Here is a 16,727-nt window from a genome sequence, read left to right as displayed (position 1 = left end):
TTTTTGTTGCATGGGTATACATTCATTTACAAAAACCTTTGGGACAACAACGTCATCAGTGATTAAGGAACTATCTGCACTTGGTCTGACGGATGGTATATTTTCCTGACAAAATAAAGATATGCAGCTTCCTGTTAGTGTTGTGAAGTAACAGACATGGGTCTCAATTGTGTAATAGGTTAGTTGATATCTAACTCAGTGGCTCTGCTGGTCCTTCTATACTTATTTTCCAAATGTACAGTACCTTCGGAAAGTATTCAGACCCCTTGACTTTTTCCTAAATTTGTTAGGTTACAGGCTTATTTAAAAAATGATTACATCGTTTTTTCCTTCATCAATCTACACACAATACCTCATAATTACAAAGAAAAAACTATTTTTTAGACATTTTTGGTAATTAATTAAACACAAAAAACAGAAATATCACATTTAGATAAATATTCAGACCCTTTACTCATTACATTGTTGAAGCACTTTTGGCAGCAATTACAGCCTCAAGTCATCTTGGGTATGACACTACAAGCTTGGCACACTTGTATTTGGGGAGTTTCTACCATTTTTCTCTGCAGATCCTCTCAAGCTCTGTCAGGATGGATGGGGATCGTTGCTGCACAGCTATTTTCAGGTCTCTCCAGAGATATTCAATCTGGTCTGGGCTCTGGCTGGCCAATAAGGAAATTCAGAGACCTGACATGAAGCCACTTCAGCGTTGTCTTGGCTGTGTGCTTAGGATCTCCTAGTCCCTGCCGCTGAAAAACACCCCCACAGCGTAGGGATGGTGCCAGGTTTCCTCCAGACGTGACGCTTGGCATTCAGGCCAGAGTTGAATCTTGGTTTCATCAGACCAGAGAATCTTGCTGCTCATGGTCTAGGAGTCTTTAGGTGCCTTTTGGCAAACTCTAAGCGGGCTGTCATGTCCCTTATACTGAGGAGTGGCTTCTGTCTGGCCACTCTACCATAAAGGCCTGATTAGTGGAGTGCTGCAGAGATGGTTGTTCTTCTAGTTTCTTCCATCTCCACAGAGGAACTCTAGATCTCTGTCAGAGTGACCATCGAGTTCTTGGTCACCTCCTGACCAAGGCCTTTCTCCCCCGATTGTTCAGTTTGGCCAGGCTGCCAGCTCTAGGAAGAGTCTTGGTGGTTCCAAACTTCTTCCATTTAAGAATGATGGAGGCCACTATGTTCTTGGGGACCTTCAAGATGTGTGCCTCGACACAATCCTGTCTTGGAGCTCTAGGGACAATTCCTTTGACCTCATGGCTTAGTTTTTGCTTTGACATGCACTTTCAACTGTGGGACCTTATATAGACAGGTATGTGCCTTTCCAAATCATGATCAAACAATTGAATTTACCACAGGTGGACTCCAAACAAGTTGTAGAAACATCTCAAGGATGATCAATGGAAACAGGATGCACCTGAGCTCAATTTCGGGTCTCATAGCAAAGGGTCTGAATACTTACGGAAATATGGTATTTCAGCTTATTTTTAATATACTTGCAAAAAAATTGAAAAACCCGCTTTGTCATTATGGGGGTATTGTGTGTAGATTGCTGAGGATTTTTTGTTTTTGTTAATCCATTTAGAATAAGGCTGTAACATAACAAAATGTGGAAAAAGTCAAGGGGTCTGAATACTTTCCGAAGGCACTGTATTTCACATAGATACATTACATGGTCTTATTTGTTTATGATCACAATCTATTCCAAACAATGAAATATATGACATACTGTTCAAAACAAGTTGATTATTTGATAATATAGCTTGATATGAAATGATCTATAAATACAGTATAATACTCTCTCAACATACAGTAGCTTAGATATCTTTGGTTTTACCTTGTTACAATATCATCCACCATATCTGTATGATAACCCGATGACACACGTAACAGCAGTTGAACTTTGCATTTGACCTGGACAGCAAAAATAAATAAATAGTCCAAATTTGATTTGAATATACTTTCTTCATTTTCATCACAAGGCAATATGTGATTGATACGGCATAAACAGGCTCACAGGTATTTGGTAAATATTGGTCCTAAAAAAAAAAAAAAAAAACAACTTCACTGATCAGTGTATATGGAATTCACCATTAAAGATTTATGTTGATTACATTCACTCTTTCAAGATATGGGACCCACAACATTGCATTTTCTTCTGTACCGGTAGACTAAAAGTGCACATTACTTGATGCCAAAGTCACATTATTCAAATGAACAACTTTCAAAGTAAAGACAGTCCATCCCTTAACACCCCTCTGTACATAAGGCTTTCACTCAAGCCACTCAATACTACATAATTACATATTATAACTTTAATGGGATCTCTGCTCAAAACAATAATTATTCTCTCCAAGAGTTTATTGCTGAAAATGGACTAACTGTACTTTCATTTTAATGAAAGGGAATACACCATCTTTGTATGCTTTTTCCAAACCAAAGATGATGGAAAACCTGGTTTCCTGTGGGAAAAAGGTATTCTGACCTCAAGTGGATCTCCTGGTTAATTAATTAACCGTACATAGTACTGTGGTCAATGGTAGAGGTCGTAAGTCATAGGTAGGAGAGCAGTAGGCCTACAGGGCAGTGGAGTGGCAGACCTCTCCCAACTGATACTGTGCCTGAGGGGCAGGTAGACCCTGCTTGTCCTGGCCCCTGTAGTTGAGTTTGTGGAACTCGTTGGCGATGGCTGAGAGGGTCTTCCCTTTGGTCTCAGGCAGAACCAGGCCCACGTACAGAGCAGACAGGAAACAGACAGCAGCGAATGGGACGAAGCAGAACTCACCCAGCTCACTCTGCAGAGAGAGAGAACAATACAAACGTGTCAGTGTTTGTGTGTGTTTTTTTTATTTTTTTATTTTTTTATTATATTTTTTTCACCTTTATTTAACCAGGTAGGCAAATTGAAAACACGTTCTCATTTACAATTGCACATTGTGTGTGTGTGTGTGTGTGTGGGGGGGGGGGGGGGGGGGGGGGGGTCGTTCCACCAATTAGTTGCCTTTTGAGTATTGGAACTTGATGAAAAAAACGTTTTATTTAATCTAATTTTAACATTTTGTCATAAAGAGCACATGTCATGAAGAGCACTGGGCCAATTGTGCGCCGCCCTAAGGGACTCCCAATCACTGCCGGTTGTGATAAAGCCTGGAATTGAACCAGGGTCTGTAGTGACGCCTCTAGCACTGAGATACAGTGCCTTAGACCGCTGAGCCACTCGGGAGCCATGTGTGTGTTTTTCACTCACCACCAGGAATGGAAAGATCATCCCCATAATGAAAAGGTTGATCCACATCATTGAGCCAGCTATCATGTAGGCTGCTGGACGGGCAGTCTGGCTAAAGATCTCTGTAGGGAGGACCCCTGTCACTCCAGCTGTAGGCAAAGATAAACACAGACCGTACCAATAACGTCACCCTACTATAGATCATTTCCCATGAACATTCAAAAATGAGATGAGTGTACTTTATTAATCCCCAAGGCAAAATACAGCCATAGTTGAAATGAAATGAAATCACACTTTATTTGGACAGACCCTTATATATGATCTACAGATGCTCAAACTATCAACAAACTGTCAACTGCAACTCTGTTGGATACTCTGTAGTGTGTAGGATAAAATACTTAAATGCCAATGTAATTCCCTTCAATATTAGCTAGTATTTCTAACTGACTGGTCTAATAATATTAACGCTAAATATTAATATTAAAGCTATTGAAAGGAAGAGACTGGCTCACCTGGGCCCATGCCAAAGCTGAGTATATAGGTGAAGATACAGGCCATACTCAAGTAGGACATCCACTCCACCTTGTGCTGTTACAGTAAAACAAAGAACTTAGTTATCAAGTTGAAAATAGATGATTTAGCAAATGTATTTTATTTTTTATTTCACCTTTAATTAACCAGGTAGGCTAGTTGAGAACAAGTTCTCATTTACAACAGCGATTTGGCCAAGATAAACAAAGCAGTTCGACACATACAACAACACAGAGTTACACATGGAATAAACAAACATACTGTCAATAATACAGTAGAAAAAGTATATATATGCAGTGTGTGCAAATGAGGTAGGATAAGGGAGGTAAGGCAATAAATAGGCCATGGTGGCGAAGTAATTACAATATAGCATTTAAACACTGGAACGGTAGATGTGCAGAAGATGAATGTGCAAGTAGAGATACTGGGGTGCAAAGGAGCAAGATAAATGAATAAATACAGTATGGGGATGAGGTAGTTGGATGGGCTATTTACAGATGGGCTATGTACAGGTGCAGTGATCTGTGAGCTGCTCTGACAGCTGGGGCTTAAAGTTAGTGAGGGAGATATGAGTCTACAGCTTCAGTGATTTTTGCAGTTCGTTCCAGTCATTGGCAGCAGAGAACTGTAAGGAAAGGCGGCCAAAGGAAGAATTGGCTTTGTGGGTGACCAGTGATATATACCTGCTGGAGCGTGTGCTACGGGTGGGTGCTGCTATGGTGACCAGTGAGCTGAGATAAGGCAGGGCTTTACCTAGCAGAGACTTGTAGATGACCTGGAGTCAGTGGGTTTGGCGGCGAGTATGAAGCGAGGGCCAGCCAACGAGAGTGTACAGGTTGCAGTGGTGGGTAGTATATGGGGCTTTAGTGACAAAACGGATGCCACTGTGATAGACTGCATCCAATTTGTTGAGTAGAGTGTTGGAAGCTATTTTGTAAATGACATCGCCGAAGTCGAGGATCGGTAGGATGGTCAGTTTTACGAGGGTATGTTTGGCAGCATGAGTGAAGGATGCTTTGTTGCTAAATAGGAAGCCGATTCTAGAATAATTTTGGATTGGAGATGCTTAATGTGAGTATGGAAGGAGAGTTTACAGTCTAACCAGACACTTAGGTATTTGTAGTTGTCCACATATTCTAAGTCAGAACCGTCCAGAGTAGTGATGCTGGCTGGATGGGCAGGCAGGTGCGGGCAGCGATCGGTTGAAGAGCATGCATTTAGTTTTACTTGCATTTAAGAGCAGTTGGAGGCCACGGAAGGAGAGTTGTATGGCATTGAAGCTCATCTGGAGGTTAGTTAACTCAGTGTCCAAAGAAGGGCCAGAGGTATACAGAATGGTGTCGTCTGCGTAGAGGTGGATCAGATAATCACCAGCAACAAGAGCGACATCATTGATGTATACAGAGAAGAGAGTCAGCCCGAGAATTGAACCCTGTGGCACCCCCATAGAAACTGCCAGAGGTCCGGACAACAGGCCCTCCGATTTGACACACTGAACTCTGTCTGCAAAGTAGTTGGTGAACCAGGCGAGGCAATCATCTGAAAAAACCAAGGCTGTTGAGTCTGCCGATAAGAATGTGGTGATTGTGGTTGTGATGAATGTGGTGAGTCGAAAGCCTTGGTCAGGTCAATGAATACGGCTGCACAGTAATGTCTCTTATCGATGGCGGTTATGATATTGTTTAGGACCTTGAGCGTGGCTGCGGAGCACCCATGACCAGCTCTGAAACCAGATTGCATAGCGGAGAAGGTACGGTGGGATTCGAAATGGTTGGTAATCTGTTTGTTAACTTGGCTTTCGAAGACCTTCGAAATGCAGGATAGGATAGATACAGGTCTGTAGCAGTTTGGGTCTAGAGTGTCTCCCCCTTTGAAGAGGGGGATGACCACGGCAGCTTTCCAATCTTTGGGAATCTCAGACGATACGAAAGAGAGGTTGAACAGGCCAGTAATAGGGGTTGCAACAATTTCGGCAGATATTTTTTTTGAAAGAGAGGGTCCAGATTGTCTAGCCAGGCTGATTTGTAGGGGTCCAGACTTTGCAGCTCTATCAGAACATCAGCTATCTGGATTTGGGTGAAGGAGAAATGGGGGAGGCTTGGGCGAGTTGCTGTGGGGGGGGGGGGGGGGGGGTGCAGGGATGTTGATCGGGGTAGGGGTAGCCAGGTGGAAAGCATGGCCGGCCATAGAAAAATGCTTATTGAAATTCTCAATTATTGTGGATTTATCGGTGGTGTTTCCTAGCCTCAGTGCAGTGGGCAGCTGGGAGAAGGTGCTCAGATTCTCCATGGACTTTAGTGTCCCAGAACTTTTTGATTTTGTGCTACAGGATGCAAATTTCTGCTTTAGCTTTCCTAACTGCCTGTGTATATTGGTTCCCAACTTCCCTGAAAAGTTGCATATCACGGTGGCTATTCAATGCTAACGCCAAGTTAAAAACTATATATAAAAAATTAAGTAATTGTCCTGACAACTCAGTTCTATCTTGCTGAATCAATATCAGTCAAATTGAAAACATCTGACTTTCTTGCAGACCAAAGGCTGAGGTAATCACTGGTCCAAAAATAATTGAGCTAAATTGATGTTAATTCAAATGAGCACCACATAATACCACTGATTGAGTGGGCTTTTTAAGAGTGTCCTGTCGCCTTACAGATTTAGAATCTGAATTGAGCCAGTTTGCTACAGCAGGGAAATAATCCTGCAGCAAGAGGAAATGTGAATTATGATGTGGATTATAATTTTTTGTAGGGGTTGATACATTTTTCATTAGTGCAAATCAAGTCTGACATTTTAAAGTGCAAATTACAAACTCTAGAAGCCTTGAATACACTACAAGTTCACATTTTCTACTGTGCAGAAAAATTCTCAGCAACAAAAGGGTGATCAAATTAAGATCCTCCAACTGTACCTGACTATACCTATCCAATCACCCGCTGCACTTACACATGCAAAGCACAAAGTAGAATCACCCCTCCTGGTGGATAGAGTGATGTGTTGTCACAACATGAAGTGAAATAAACAACAGTGGGTTCAAAAAGGTATGTTTCCTTTTCTGCCTGGTACACAGCAACCTAAGCATGATTGCAACGCAGATGCACCAAGTCAGACTGCCATCCTTCCATTAGGATGAGTACGTACGCACTTCAGAAGTAATAGAGTCCCAAAGGTCAACAAAACCAATGAAATTAGAGACTGGGACATGACTAGGACATGGCATTTCAGCCGTGTATCTCCATCATCTAGTTTCAGTTCACCTTTTGATTTCCACTCGCACTTTTATTTTCTTACATTGACAGGGGAAGAGGATGACATAAGAAGGTAGAATACCTCAAAACACAGAGCTATAGTGAAGACAATGGCCCAGCCTGTCATTGAAACGTAGCCTCCCATCAAAAGAATCTTCCTGCCCTGTCGCTCAATCAGCAGGTTCTGAGGAGGATGCAAACAGTACAATGTATATTAAAATCATATCATTTTCAGCCCTGAGGTTAGTCGTAGAGTGGTGTTTCATCTTCTATTACGTCTCTGGTTACACCGAGGTGAGCAACGTTCTAATCCAAAACAGAATGCCTAGAAAAGCACTTTAACAGCTCTCAGAATGCAGGAACAATTTTGAAATGTAACTTTTCTTACAGAGTAACTTTTTCAAAGGTCTATTGGATTAAGGATTTAACGAGAGAGAGAGAGCGAGAGAGCGAGAGAGCCACACACACACAGGGGTAAAACAATCCCTACTTGCCTCTGGGGTGGTTAGTTAGTTACCAGTAGTTACACAACAGCCACATTATTACTCAGGAATACTCACACATATTATACAGGCTGTGAATTCACATGTACCAGTGCATATGGTGATATACTGGATCATATCCGGAGAGATCCCGGACTCTTTAAACACATAGTACGCATAGAAGTAGATCTGTTGGAGTGAAAAAGAGAACATCACATACACTGTACATACAGTAAGCGTACTGACAGAGCACAGTGGCTGCTGTTTCAGTTATGATGATTTTTTAATAAAACTATGCTTTTTTCTATCGTTTTTCATAAAATGAGTCCCGTCCTTATCATGTACTGACAGACTGACTGAGCATTTCAAATCATTACATCAAATGACCAAATTGAAATTGTGTTGTTGATAAGCTGATTCAGCCGCAAAGCATTTAGCATATTACTGCTCTAATACCCAGTCAGCTCTCTCCCTAAGGCTTCCAGCTGCCAGCCCCCTGGTCTAAATAATCCCCTGATGAAAGAAAGGTACTGTAATTACACAGTCATCAGTTAGGGACTGTGAGACGTAGCATGAAGGCAACTAAGAGACTGCAGCAGCACTATTAACTTGGCATGGCCTTGGACTGACTACACCTCTTCATTAAACCCTATCTGAAATACAAACAACACACTCTCTTTCAAATAATCGTTTGGTGTCTCACATTGGGATTCGCTGGATAAGCAAATCATTACAGAAGGTCCAATCTCCCGATGTTTGTCGCAGACAGACAGGTTGCGTAGCGAATGAGGAGAGACCCTACTCATTATAAGTTGCCACGGCCCCGCCCCTTTGGTCATTCTCCCTCTCTAAGCTCTCCTCAGCACGACTTGATCCCTGTCTCCCTGCTTAACTGTTCTGCAATGAACCGTGAGCTTTACGCTGCCGAACGTAGGACCTCAGCTTCTAGTCTCTAGTTTTGAGTACTGTCCAAAAGTAAAGTTTTTGCTTTGAGTAGAATTCGTGCTTTGCCTTTTTCTACTTGCTCCAAGTCTCCGGTGGTAGCTAGCGTCACACGCCTAGCTACTGCAGGTAGCCTACTGGTTAGAGCGTTGGGCCAGTAACCGAAAGGTTGCTGGATCGAATCCCCGAGCTGATAAGGCAAAAATCTGTCGTTCTGCGCCTGAGCAAGGCAGTTAACCCACTGTTCCCGGGCGTCGAAGACATGGATGTCGATTAAGGCAGCCCCCCGCACCTCTCTGATTCAGAGGGGTTGGGTTAAATGCGGAAGATACATTTCAGTTGTACAACTGACTAGGTATCCCCCTTTCCTTTTCCCTTACTGAGACTTGGTTAGCTCACTGAAAAGCCAGCTCACCTCCACTAGCTCTTCATACCTGCCCAAATGGTAGAATTGCTAGCTTCCTCCTCTCGTCCTGTAAAACCTACGTTCATGCTCACTAACCCCGAGTCCTGTGTGCATTGTAAGGAGTTGCCAAGGACGAAAACTGTGTAGAGCATCCCCTCTTCGAGGCTCCTCACAGCCACAACGAAGTCCCGCCCGCTGATTCTCTTGGAGGGAAGAAGGGGCGACCGACCTGGGGTTCTAGTAGCTGAGGTAAGAAGACACATTTTCAGTCCCCACCCAGTGTCTCAACACTTCCCTTTGTAATAAAAGTCTCTGTTGCATCCAAGCGTCTTGGTAAGTTAAAAAATACAATAAAAGGTAAACTCCCCATTGCGCCGCCAGAGAGTGAGTCATCAAACTTATGGGCAACTCGTCACAAGAGCAGAGAACTGGCGTGCATGCATATTCCAGTCCTGGGTCATGTCCACAGTTACAGAGGGGTACAAACTGCAGTTTGCTACGAAACCACTCGCTTTCAATGGAATTCTGGCAAGTGGCAACTTGAGCAAATGGGCAATCAGAGCTATAACGGCGGCAAAGTACTACTGCCTGTACTTATTGGGGGGGGGGGGGGGTGCCCACACATATAATAGAATACCTGGGTGTCAGACTGGACGCATAACCTCAGGGTAGTGTCAATGAGGAAGGTGGCAACGACAGATGCATCACTCACATGGTGGGGGGTGGGGGGAGGCGCAGTTCACAAAGTAAAGAGTGGTTAAACAGGTTGTGGTCCCCACAGCTCCGCCCCGCTCACATAAACTGTCTCGAAACTGATGACACAGTGTTCCTATCTACAAAACACTTTCTGCCTTATCTTTCCAAATTGTCACATCCTGGTCAGGACAGACAATACGACTGTGCTAGCATACATCAAAACGCCAGTACGGCCCTCACTCTCTGCATCTATACAAGTTCCTTTTTCAAATATTATTATGTGGAGCAGCGCACTCCTCTTCTCAGTGGAGAACCAGATCTCGGAGAGAAATACGTTGGATCCAGCTTAGATCTCTTTGCGTTGCACAAAAGACGCACACTGCCCTCTGTTCTTTGCGCTGGCAGGAGACCAGGCGTGGATGAGCTGGCACACCCCTTATCCAGCGAATCCCAATGTGAGACACCCCACTCTATTATCAGAGAACTGGCGTTACGAAAGTAACCTTAAGTTATGTACTCCTCCCTAACTCCCGTAGCATTACAACTGTAAAGTACAACCACATGTCATCACCAGCAGCATGCATTTTTAACAAGGAAATGTAAACCCGTCTACGCACAGTATGAAATATTGATAGCTGATATCACATTTCTAATCAAGTTTGCTGTGAGAAGGAGGGGTCAGGAACACTGTGGCCAAAATTGTATCTGAGCTGGGTATGTTCTACTGTCAGAACAATGGGGTTCTTTACAGGTAGGTAACTTTGATCCTAGAGAGAGAGAGTTCTCAGTCAGAAACCCCAGGACCAGAGAGAACCAAAACCCTGCTTACTCAAAACCAAACATCTGAGAAACCCAATAACTGTGGGGAGAAACCATGCTTACAATAACAATAGAAGTCTGCTAGCAGGTGTCTGCTTCTTACATCATTTGTAAGAGGGTAAATTAATAATAAAAGGACATTGCATCATCATTCACCACAGATATTATTTTTGATTTTATGCGACACATGTGGCCTACAAATGCACTACAAATTAAGTTCCCTGTTGAAAAATACAGTTATTTAAAATTCTACGTTTTAGTTCTAAGTTCTTATTTCCGAGTTTTTGTAGTAACTCACGGAGTCGTTGCCACAGAGTTGCATGGCACTGCTGAGAGTGATGATAGAGATCACCTGCCAGCGCACATTACGGTCAGCGAACAGCTCCCAGGGTCTGCTGGGCCTCAGGCCTTTAGCCTCAGCCTGCTCCTGGAGGATCTCATCCAACTCTGATCTCTGGACCTCACAGCCACGCAGACGCCTTAGAGCTAACACACGCACACACAGACACACACATGTGGATGGGCAAAATGGATTTTGGAAATACAAATGATGGCAAAGTACACAGACGCATATATAAGATTTAAAGACTACCCATCCCTGCTGACGCAGAGGCGGCACAATGAACATCAACAAAACCTGATCATGCTTTTATTGTATATCTCTCTAACTCACATACAAGAGGAACAGAACGTGGACCATGATTTGGCTCTCCTCCTACCTACCATTGATACAGGCTTCCTTGTCCCCCCGGTCTATGAGGAGGTATCGAGGGCTTTCTGGGAACCAGGGGAGAGTGAGGAGCTGGATGAGGCCTGGGATGGCATTACTGGCCAGTAGGTATTGCCAACAGGGCTCACTGCCCAAGATCTCCCTGGAAACATGACATCTTCAAGTGAAATACTGACTTAATTAAAACAAAGTTTACAACAGCAATTATTTCCCCAAACAAATCACACAATCCATTGTAGTGCTAGATTTATGTGTAAGTAACACTAAATTGTTGGCTGATTTGGTAGCCTCTGAAAGCTCTGCTTGGATGTTTGTCTTTGTTTTATGTGTCGGTGTGTTGTATGTTGCCTACCTGAGGCCCACGACTTGTCCTAACACCACTCCAAACGCTGTGAAGATGGCTGACGACAGGGAAGCAGCCCCTCGCAGGTGCTTGGGAGCACTCTCACCAAAATACATGGGTTGCACATTCATACTGATCCCTGTGAAAGGAGTAGATAATTTCTCTACTGTCTATGGTTTCCGTTTCTTGCATCAAACATAATACTGTAATTGTACAGCTGTTTGTCTTATCTATATCTACAATTTACATGTCATTGACATTTAAAGACCTAAGACGGCAACAAACATACAACCAGTATTACACTTTTTTCTCTATACACAACGTACAAGTAATGCAGTCAGTTGCACAATGAGCATGGTTTGATGACATGAGAACCCCCATTTGAGAACCCTCTGGTTGAATATACAGTAGATACCAGCATTGATTCCAACCAGGACCCTGGAGATGATGATCATCTCAAAAGACTTGGCAGCTCTGCTGGTCAACGCTAGGAGTGAACTCAGCATCAAGAAGATATTATTCAACAGCATAGTCTTCTTCCTGTGGGAGCAACACAAGGGGGGCAGAGTAGAGTAGAATATAGTGGAGTAGTGTAGAGTAGAGTCAAATTTAGTAGAATAGAATAGAGTGGAGACGAGTAGAATTTAGTAGAGTATTGTAGAGTAGAATTTAGTAGAGTACAGTAGAGCAGAGTAGAGTAGAGTGGAGACAAGTAGAGTAGAACAGAGTAGAATTTAGTAGAGTAGAATAAAGTAGAGCGGAGACAAGTAGAGTAGAATAGAGTGGAGACGAGAAGAATAGAGTGAAGAAGAGTAGAGTAGAATTTAGTAGAGTAGTGGAGTGTACAGTAAAGTAGAATATAGTAGAGCAGTGTAGAGTATAGTACAATTTAATAGAGTAGTGTAGAATTTAGTAGTGTAGTGTAGAGTATAATAGAATAGAGTGGAGACAAGTAGGGCAGAGTGGAGGTGAGTATAGTAGAATAGAGTGGAGATTAATAAAGTAGTGGAGACTAGTAAAGTAGAGTGGAGATGAATAGAGTAGAGTGGAGATTAGTAAAGTAGAGTAGAGTGGAGACTAGTAGAGTAGAATATAGTGGAGACGAGTAGATCCAAGTAAATCTTGAGTATCAATTAACTTATACTGAAGTAATGATGTTATAATTACGTTTATGCAAATACTACTCTCTGTCCAGATATCATATATGCCCTGGTGCCAGCCTGCAAGGTTCAGTGTGCTCTTTCAGCCTTGAGAAACATAAACACCACCACATTGTTCATTGCCTGACTCCACTGTGAAGAGAAAACATAAAGTAGCCTTGCTGTCTTCAGCGATACTGTGTATGCTCTCTTTGATGCAACCCCCTTTTACATCTGATCCATAAACAGATGAAAATTTGCTCATCAGTCACTAAACATTTCTCTTTGAGATTATATCACTGATAGATCCCTGTTAATATTGAATTCTAAAGCACATAGTAAGCTTTTCAGTGAGGGCCACATACCAAGGTTACCGCACATCCTTGTGTCAATATCTGACATTGACATTGCCTTGACATTGATGACATTACCTTCCAAAGGTTATGCTCGTGGATCCAGATATACAGTAATACATTATTACCTTCCAAAGGTTATGCTCATGGGTCCAGCTATAAGAGCTCCGGCCAGCCCTCCCAGGGAGTAGATGGACACAATGCAAGTCCAGACCAGAGTGACCTGGTAGTTCTTCAGCTGCACGTCCCAGCGCTCCCGAAATGTCTCGTTAACAAAGTTCTGAATGTACTGAAAGGAAAGATCAAGTATGGTCAAATACACTCACGTGAGCATGTGCACACACACATACACACACACAGATTGTATTTGTTTATTTGGATCCCCATTGGATCCCCACAAACTAGAACATGGAAGGACGCACACACACACACACACACACACACACACACACACACACACACACACACACACACACACACACACACACACACACACACACACACACACACACACACACACACACAGGTGTGTCAAAATAACCTTACTATGGTGGGTGCGTTCATTATGGCAAGGTTGTAGCCATACTGAAGAGTGCCTCCAATGGCACACGACGTCACCATTAACATCAAGTTTAGATCATTGCCCTGTCAGTACAAACAAGTATTAATAAAAAATAAACAACAATGATGAAAGGTGAAATGATGAAAGATGAAAGATTGTTCACTTTAATAAATATTGGAGATGTACACTAGTGCACAGTACTTAGCCACAGAGTATTGATTTACATAAGAGAATTAGGAGAAAACTGTGTTATGCCCCCAGTCCTATATTTTCAGGTACTATTCGAAAAACAGGTAATGGGAACAACAGCGCACGAAAAGAAGAACATGCCAATAGTCAGAATAGTCTGACTAACTGGATAAATGTCAATAAACAAAAAAACACGTGCACATATTACATTTTTCTAATGCATTTTTGTGACTATCATTATTTTCACATGGGAAAAAAAGTGCATTTTGCTAAAAATAAGTTTAACCCGACACCAAACTACAATACACGGTCCATAAAATGTTTTGCCTATTACGAAATAAAAACAAAATTACTGTACCTTCTTATCCACTCCAACATGCGACATAGCGAATCGAAAATTATATTTTGTATTATTAAGTAAAAATATAACAGCGGACCGTTTCAATCCTTGATTCATACAGGTTGCCAGGACGCTGAGCGCAGGACTGTGGACATCACCGAACTCCCCAACCCCAACCAACTGAAATACTGTATAAGTACAGTATCCACTCCCCTTGCACGTGTGTGTGTCACGTTTCGTGTGACACCCAACTCCTGTTATGTTAAGGGAATGTGTAACCACTATATGAAATGTCAGGTTTATGTATAACGTTGACCTTCATGTGGGTGTTATCCTACTGCAGGTCTCATACAATACGTTGTTATTCTCTATACAATACCTCAAATATGGAATATGGATCGCCTCCCACTGGGCAGAGACGTAAATTCAACCTGTACTCCACGCTGGTTCAACTGACGCGGAAACAACATTGAATCAACCAGTGTGTGCCCAGTTGCCTCAGATCAAATATGTAATGGCACTAGGCTATTCACCTGTCACCTCGCTCGAGTCATTTACCTATACTGTGGAATTTGTCTCATATCGTTCTCACAACATTGCGACATCATAATCCAAATGTTTGTATAGCAGTTTATTATTATATGCAACGTCTGTGCAGAATATGTGCCCAGTCTTTCTGGAAATCAACTTTCAGGCCGTTACAGGTGCGTGCAGCTTGCTTGCTCTAGTCCAGTCGCCAACGTCCGATAACGTCATGCTGTCTGTCGATTTACAAATGCTGGACCATGTCTGGAGTCATGCTCAAACCAGACCTATAGCCTATACTCTCATTATGGGGCTGCATCTTTACTTCAAACGCACGTTCTTGCGCAAATGTCCAATTGACATCAATTTATGACATGTTGATGTTTGTGTAACCTGTACGTCACCAAATGGAATTGAGGCATTTACTATCATCCTTCGTCATTGACTACTATGATCGGCCTCTTCAAATGTCGCTGTCTAGCCAGCAGATGGTGCTGAATTGTAAGCCTATAAATTACTGCATAGGATTAGTCTTCAATACAATACTTCCAAGGCACAACACAGTTCTAAAATACCAGGGTGGGTTGCACCAACATGAATTAACTGTGTTAAATCAAGGTTTATCTATTAATCATGTTGCACAAAACTTTAAATCTGGAAAGAGAAATTAGTCCCAGTTAGATGTAACCCTTCATCTAATTTTAATTTTAATTTTCACTATGATTGTTTGCTGTCACTCTTGTTCACTATAGTGTACTATTCATTCTTGCCTGCCTTGAACGCATTCAACTTTTAATTGATTAGCCCATCATGGACGGAATGGGTTTTTAGATGTTCTCTCATTAACTTCCAGGTGGTAAATTAATGTACACTTTATATACAAAAGTATGTGGACACCCCAGCCACACCCATTGCTGACAGGTGCATAGAATCGAACAAAAGAGAACCATTGCGCTCTCCCAAAAGCTTGGCTCGTGCGTAAAAGCCACACATTTAGAAAAATTAAGAGTTTTAATGGGTTTGTTGTCAAAGATATGTTGCATAAAATGTACTTCATTATTCAATGTATTTTTTTTTTACTGCATCAGGGATAGCGTACAGAGACGTTTCGGCTTTACAGACTTCTTCAGTCTACACACACAGCCATGCAATCTCCATAGACAAACACTGGAAGTAGAATGGCCTTACTGAAGAGCTCAGTGACTTTCAATGTGGCACTGTCATAGGATGCCACCTTTCCAACAAGTCAGTTCATCAAATTGTTTGCCATGTTAGAGCTGCCCCGGTCAACTATAAGTGCTGTTATTGTGAAGTGGAAACGTCTAGGAGCAACAATGGCTCAGTCGTGAAGTGGTAGGCCACACAAGCTCCTAGAACGGGACCACCGAGTGCTGAAGCACGCAGCGCATAAAAATGGTCTGACCTTGGTTGCAACACTCACTACCAAGTTCCAATCTACCTCTGGAAGCAACGTCAGCACAATAATTATTTGTCTGGAGCTTCATGAAATGGGTTTCCATGGCCGAGCAGCCCCACACAAGCATAAGATCATCCAGCGCAATGCCAAGCGTGGGCTGGAGTGGTGTAAAGCTCATCCATATTGGACTCCGGAGCCGTGAAAACGCGTTCTCTGGAGTGATGAATCACGCTTCACCATCTGGCAGTCCGACGGACGAATCTGGGTTTGGCGGATGCCAGGAGAATGCTAACCTGCCCCAATGCATAGTGGCAACTGTAAAGCTTGGTGGAAGACTGGGTCGGGCTAGTCCCCTTAGTTTCAGTGAAGGGAAGTCTTATTGCTACAGCATACAATGGCATTCTAGACAATTCTGTGATTCCAAATTTGTGGCAACAGTTTGGAGAAGGCCTTTTCCTGTTTCAGCATGACAATGTCCTGTGCACAAAGCAAGGTCCATACAGAAATGTTTTGTCGAGATCGGTGTGGAAGAACTTGACTGGCCTGCACAGAGCCCTGACCTCAACCCAAACACCTTTGGGATGAATTGGAACTGGATGAATTGGAACTCTGGCTGCAAGCCAGGCCTAATCGCCCAACATCAGAGCACAAACTCTAATGCTCTTGTGGCTGAATGGAAGCACGTTTCCACAGCAATTTTCCAACGTGTAGTGGAATGGCTTCCCAGAAGAGAGGAGGCTGTTATAGCAGCAAAGGGGGACCAACTCCATATAATTGCC

General features: G+C 42.8%; 1 protein-coding gene across 3 annotated transcripts; it reads right to left on the bottom strand.

Moving 5' to 3' along the window:
• Nucleotides 1-1,633: 1,633 nt before the first annotated feature.
• On the bottom strand, nucleotides 1,634-14,195 carry slc2a11a (solute carrier family 2 member 11a). 3 transcript variants are annotated; one of them, XM_055912606.1, is made up of 12 exons: nucleotides 14,025-14,195; nucleotides 13,462-13,560; nucleotides 13,044-13,204; nucleotides 11,839-11,963; nucleotides 11,433-11,562; nucleotides 11,074-11,237; nucleotides 10,649-10,836; nucleotides 7,566-7,676; nucleotides 7,088-7,189; nucleotides 3,739-3,814; nucleotides 3,248-3,375; nucleotides 1,634-2,795 (listed from the first exon to the last, which is right to left on the bottom strand). In XM_055912606.1, the coding sequence occupies exons 1-12, from the start codon at nucleotides 14,121-14,123 to the stop codon at nucleotides 2,577-2,579; spliced, it is 1,602 nt and encodes a 533-aa protein (XP_055768581.1). In that variant the 5' UTR covers nucleotides 14,124-14,195; the 3' UTR covers nucleotides 1,634-2,576. The 3 variants fall into 3 exon arrangements, with proteins under 3 accessions (XP_055768581.1, XP_055768600.1, XP_055768590.1); XM_055912625.1 differs by having other exon boundaries at nucleotides 10,703-10,836; XM_055912615.1 differs by having other exon boundaries at nucleotides 11,074-11,222.
• Between the last annotated feature and the right edge of the window lie 2,532 nt (nucleotides 14,196-16,727).

The sequence above is a fragment of the Salvelinus fontinalis genome, chromosome 3, assembly GCF_029448725.1.
Source record: "Salvelinus fontinalis isolate EN_2023a chromosome 3, ASM2944872v1, whole genome shotgun sequence".
Classification (NCBI taxonomy): domain Eukaryota; kingdom Metazoa; phylum Chordata; class Actinopteri; order Salmoniformes; family Salmonidae; genus Salvelinus; species Salvelinus fontinalis.
This window is presented reverse-complemented; position numbering and strand designations above follow the sequence as displayed.

Bases quoted from the DNA above. Each gene is read 5' to 3' on its own strand.
- slc2a11a (XM_055912606.1), bottom strand. From the start codon at position 14,123: ATGAATCAAGGATTGAAACGGTCCGCTGTTATATTTTTACTTAATAAT. The intron at 11,563-11,838 runs GTATCTACTGTA...CTCCTTTCACAG, and splicing joins CCTGGTTGGAATCAATGCTG to GGATCAGTATGAATGTGCAA. The intron at 10,837-11,073 runs GTAGGTAGGAGG...TGCGTGTGTTAG, and splicing joins CAAGGAAGCCTGTATCAATG to CTCTAAGGCGTCTGCGTGGC.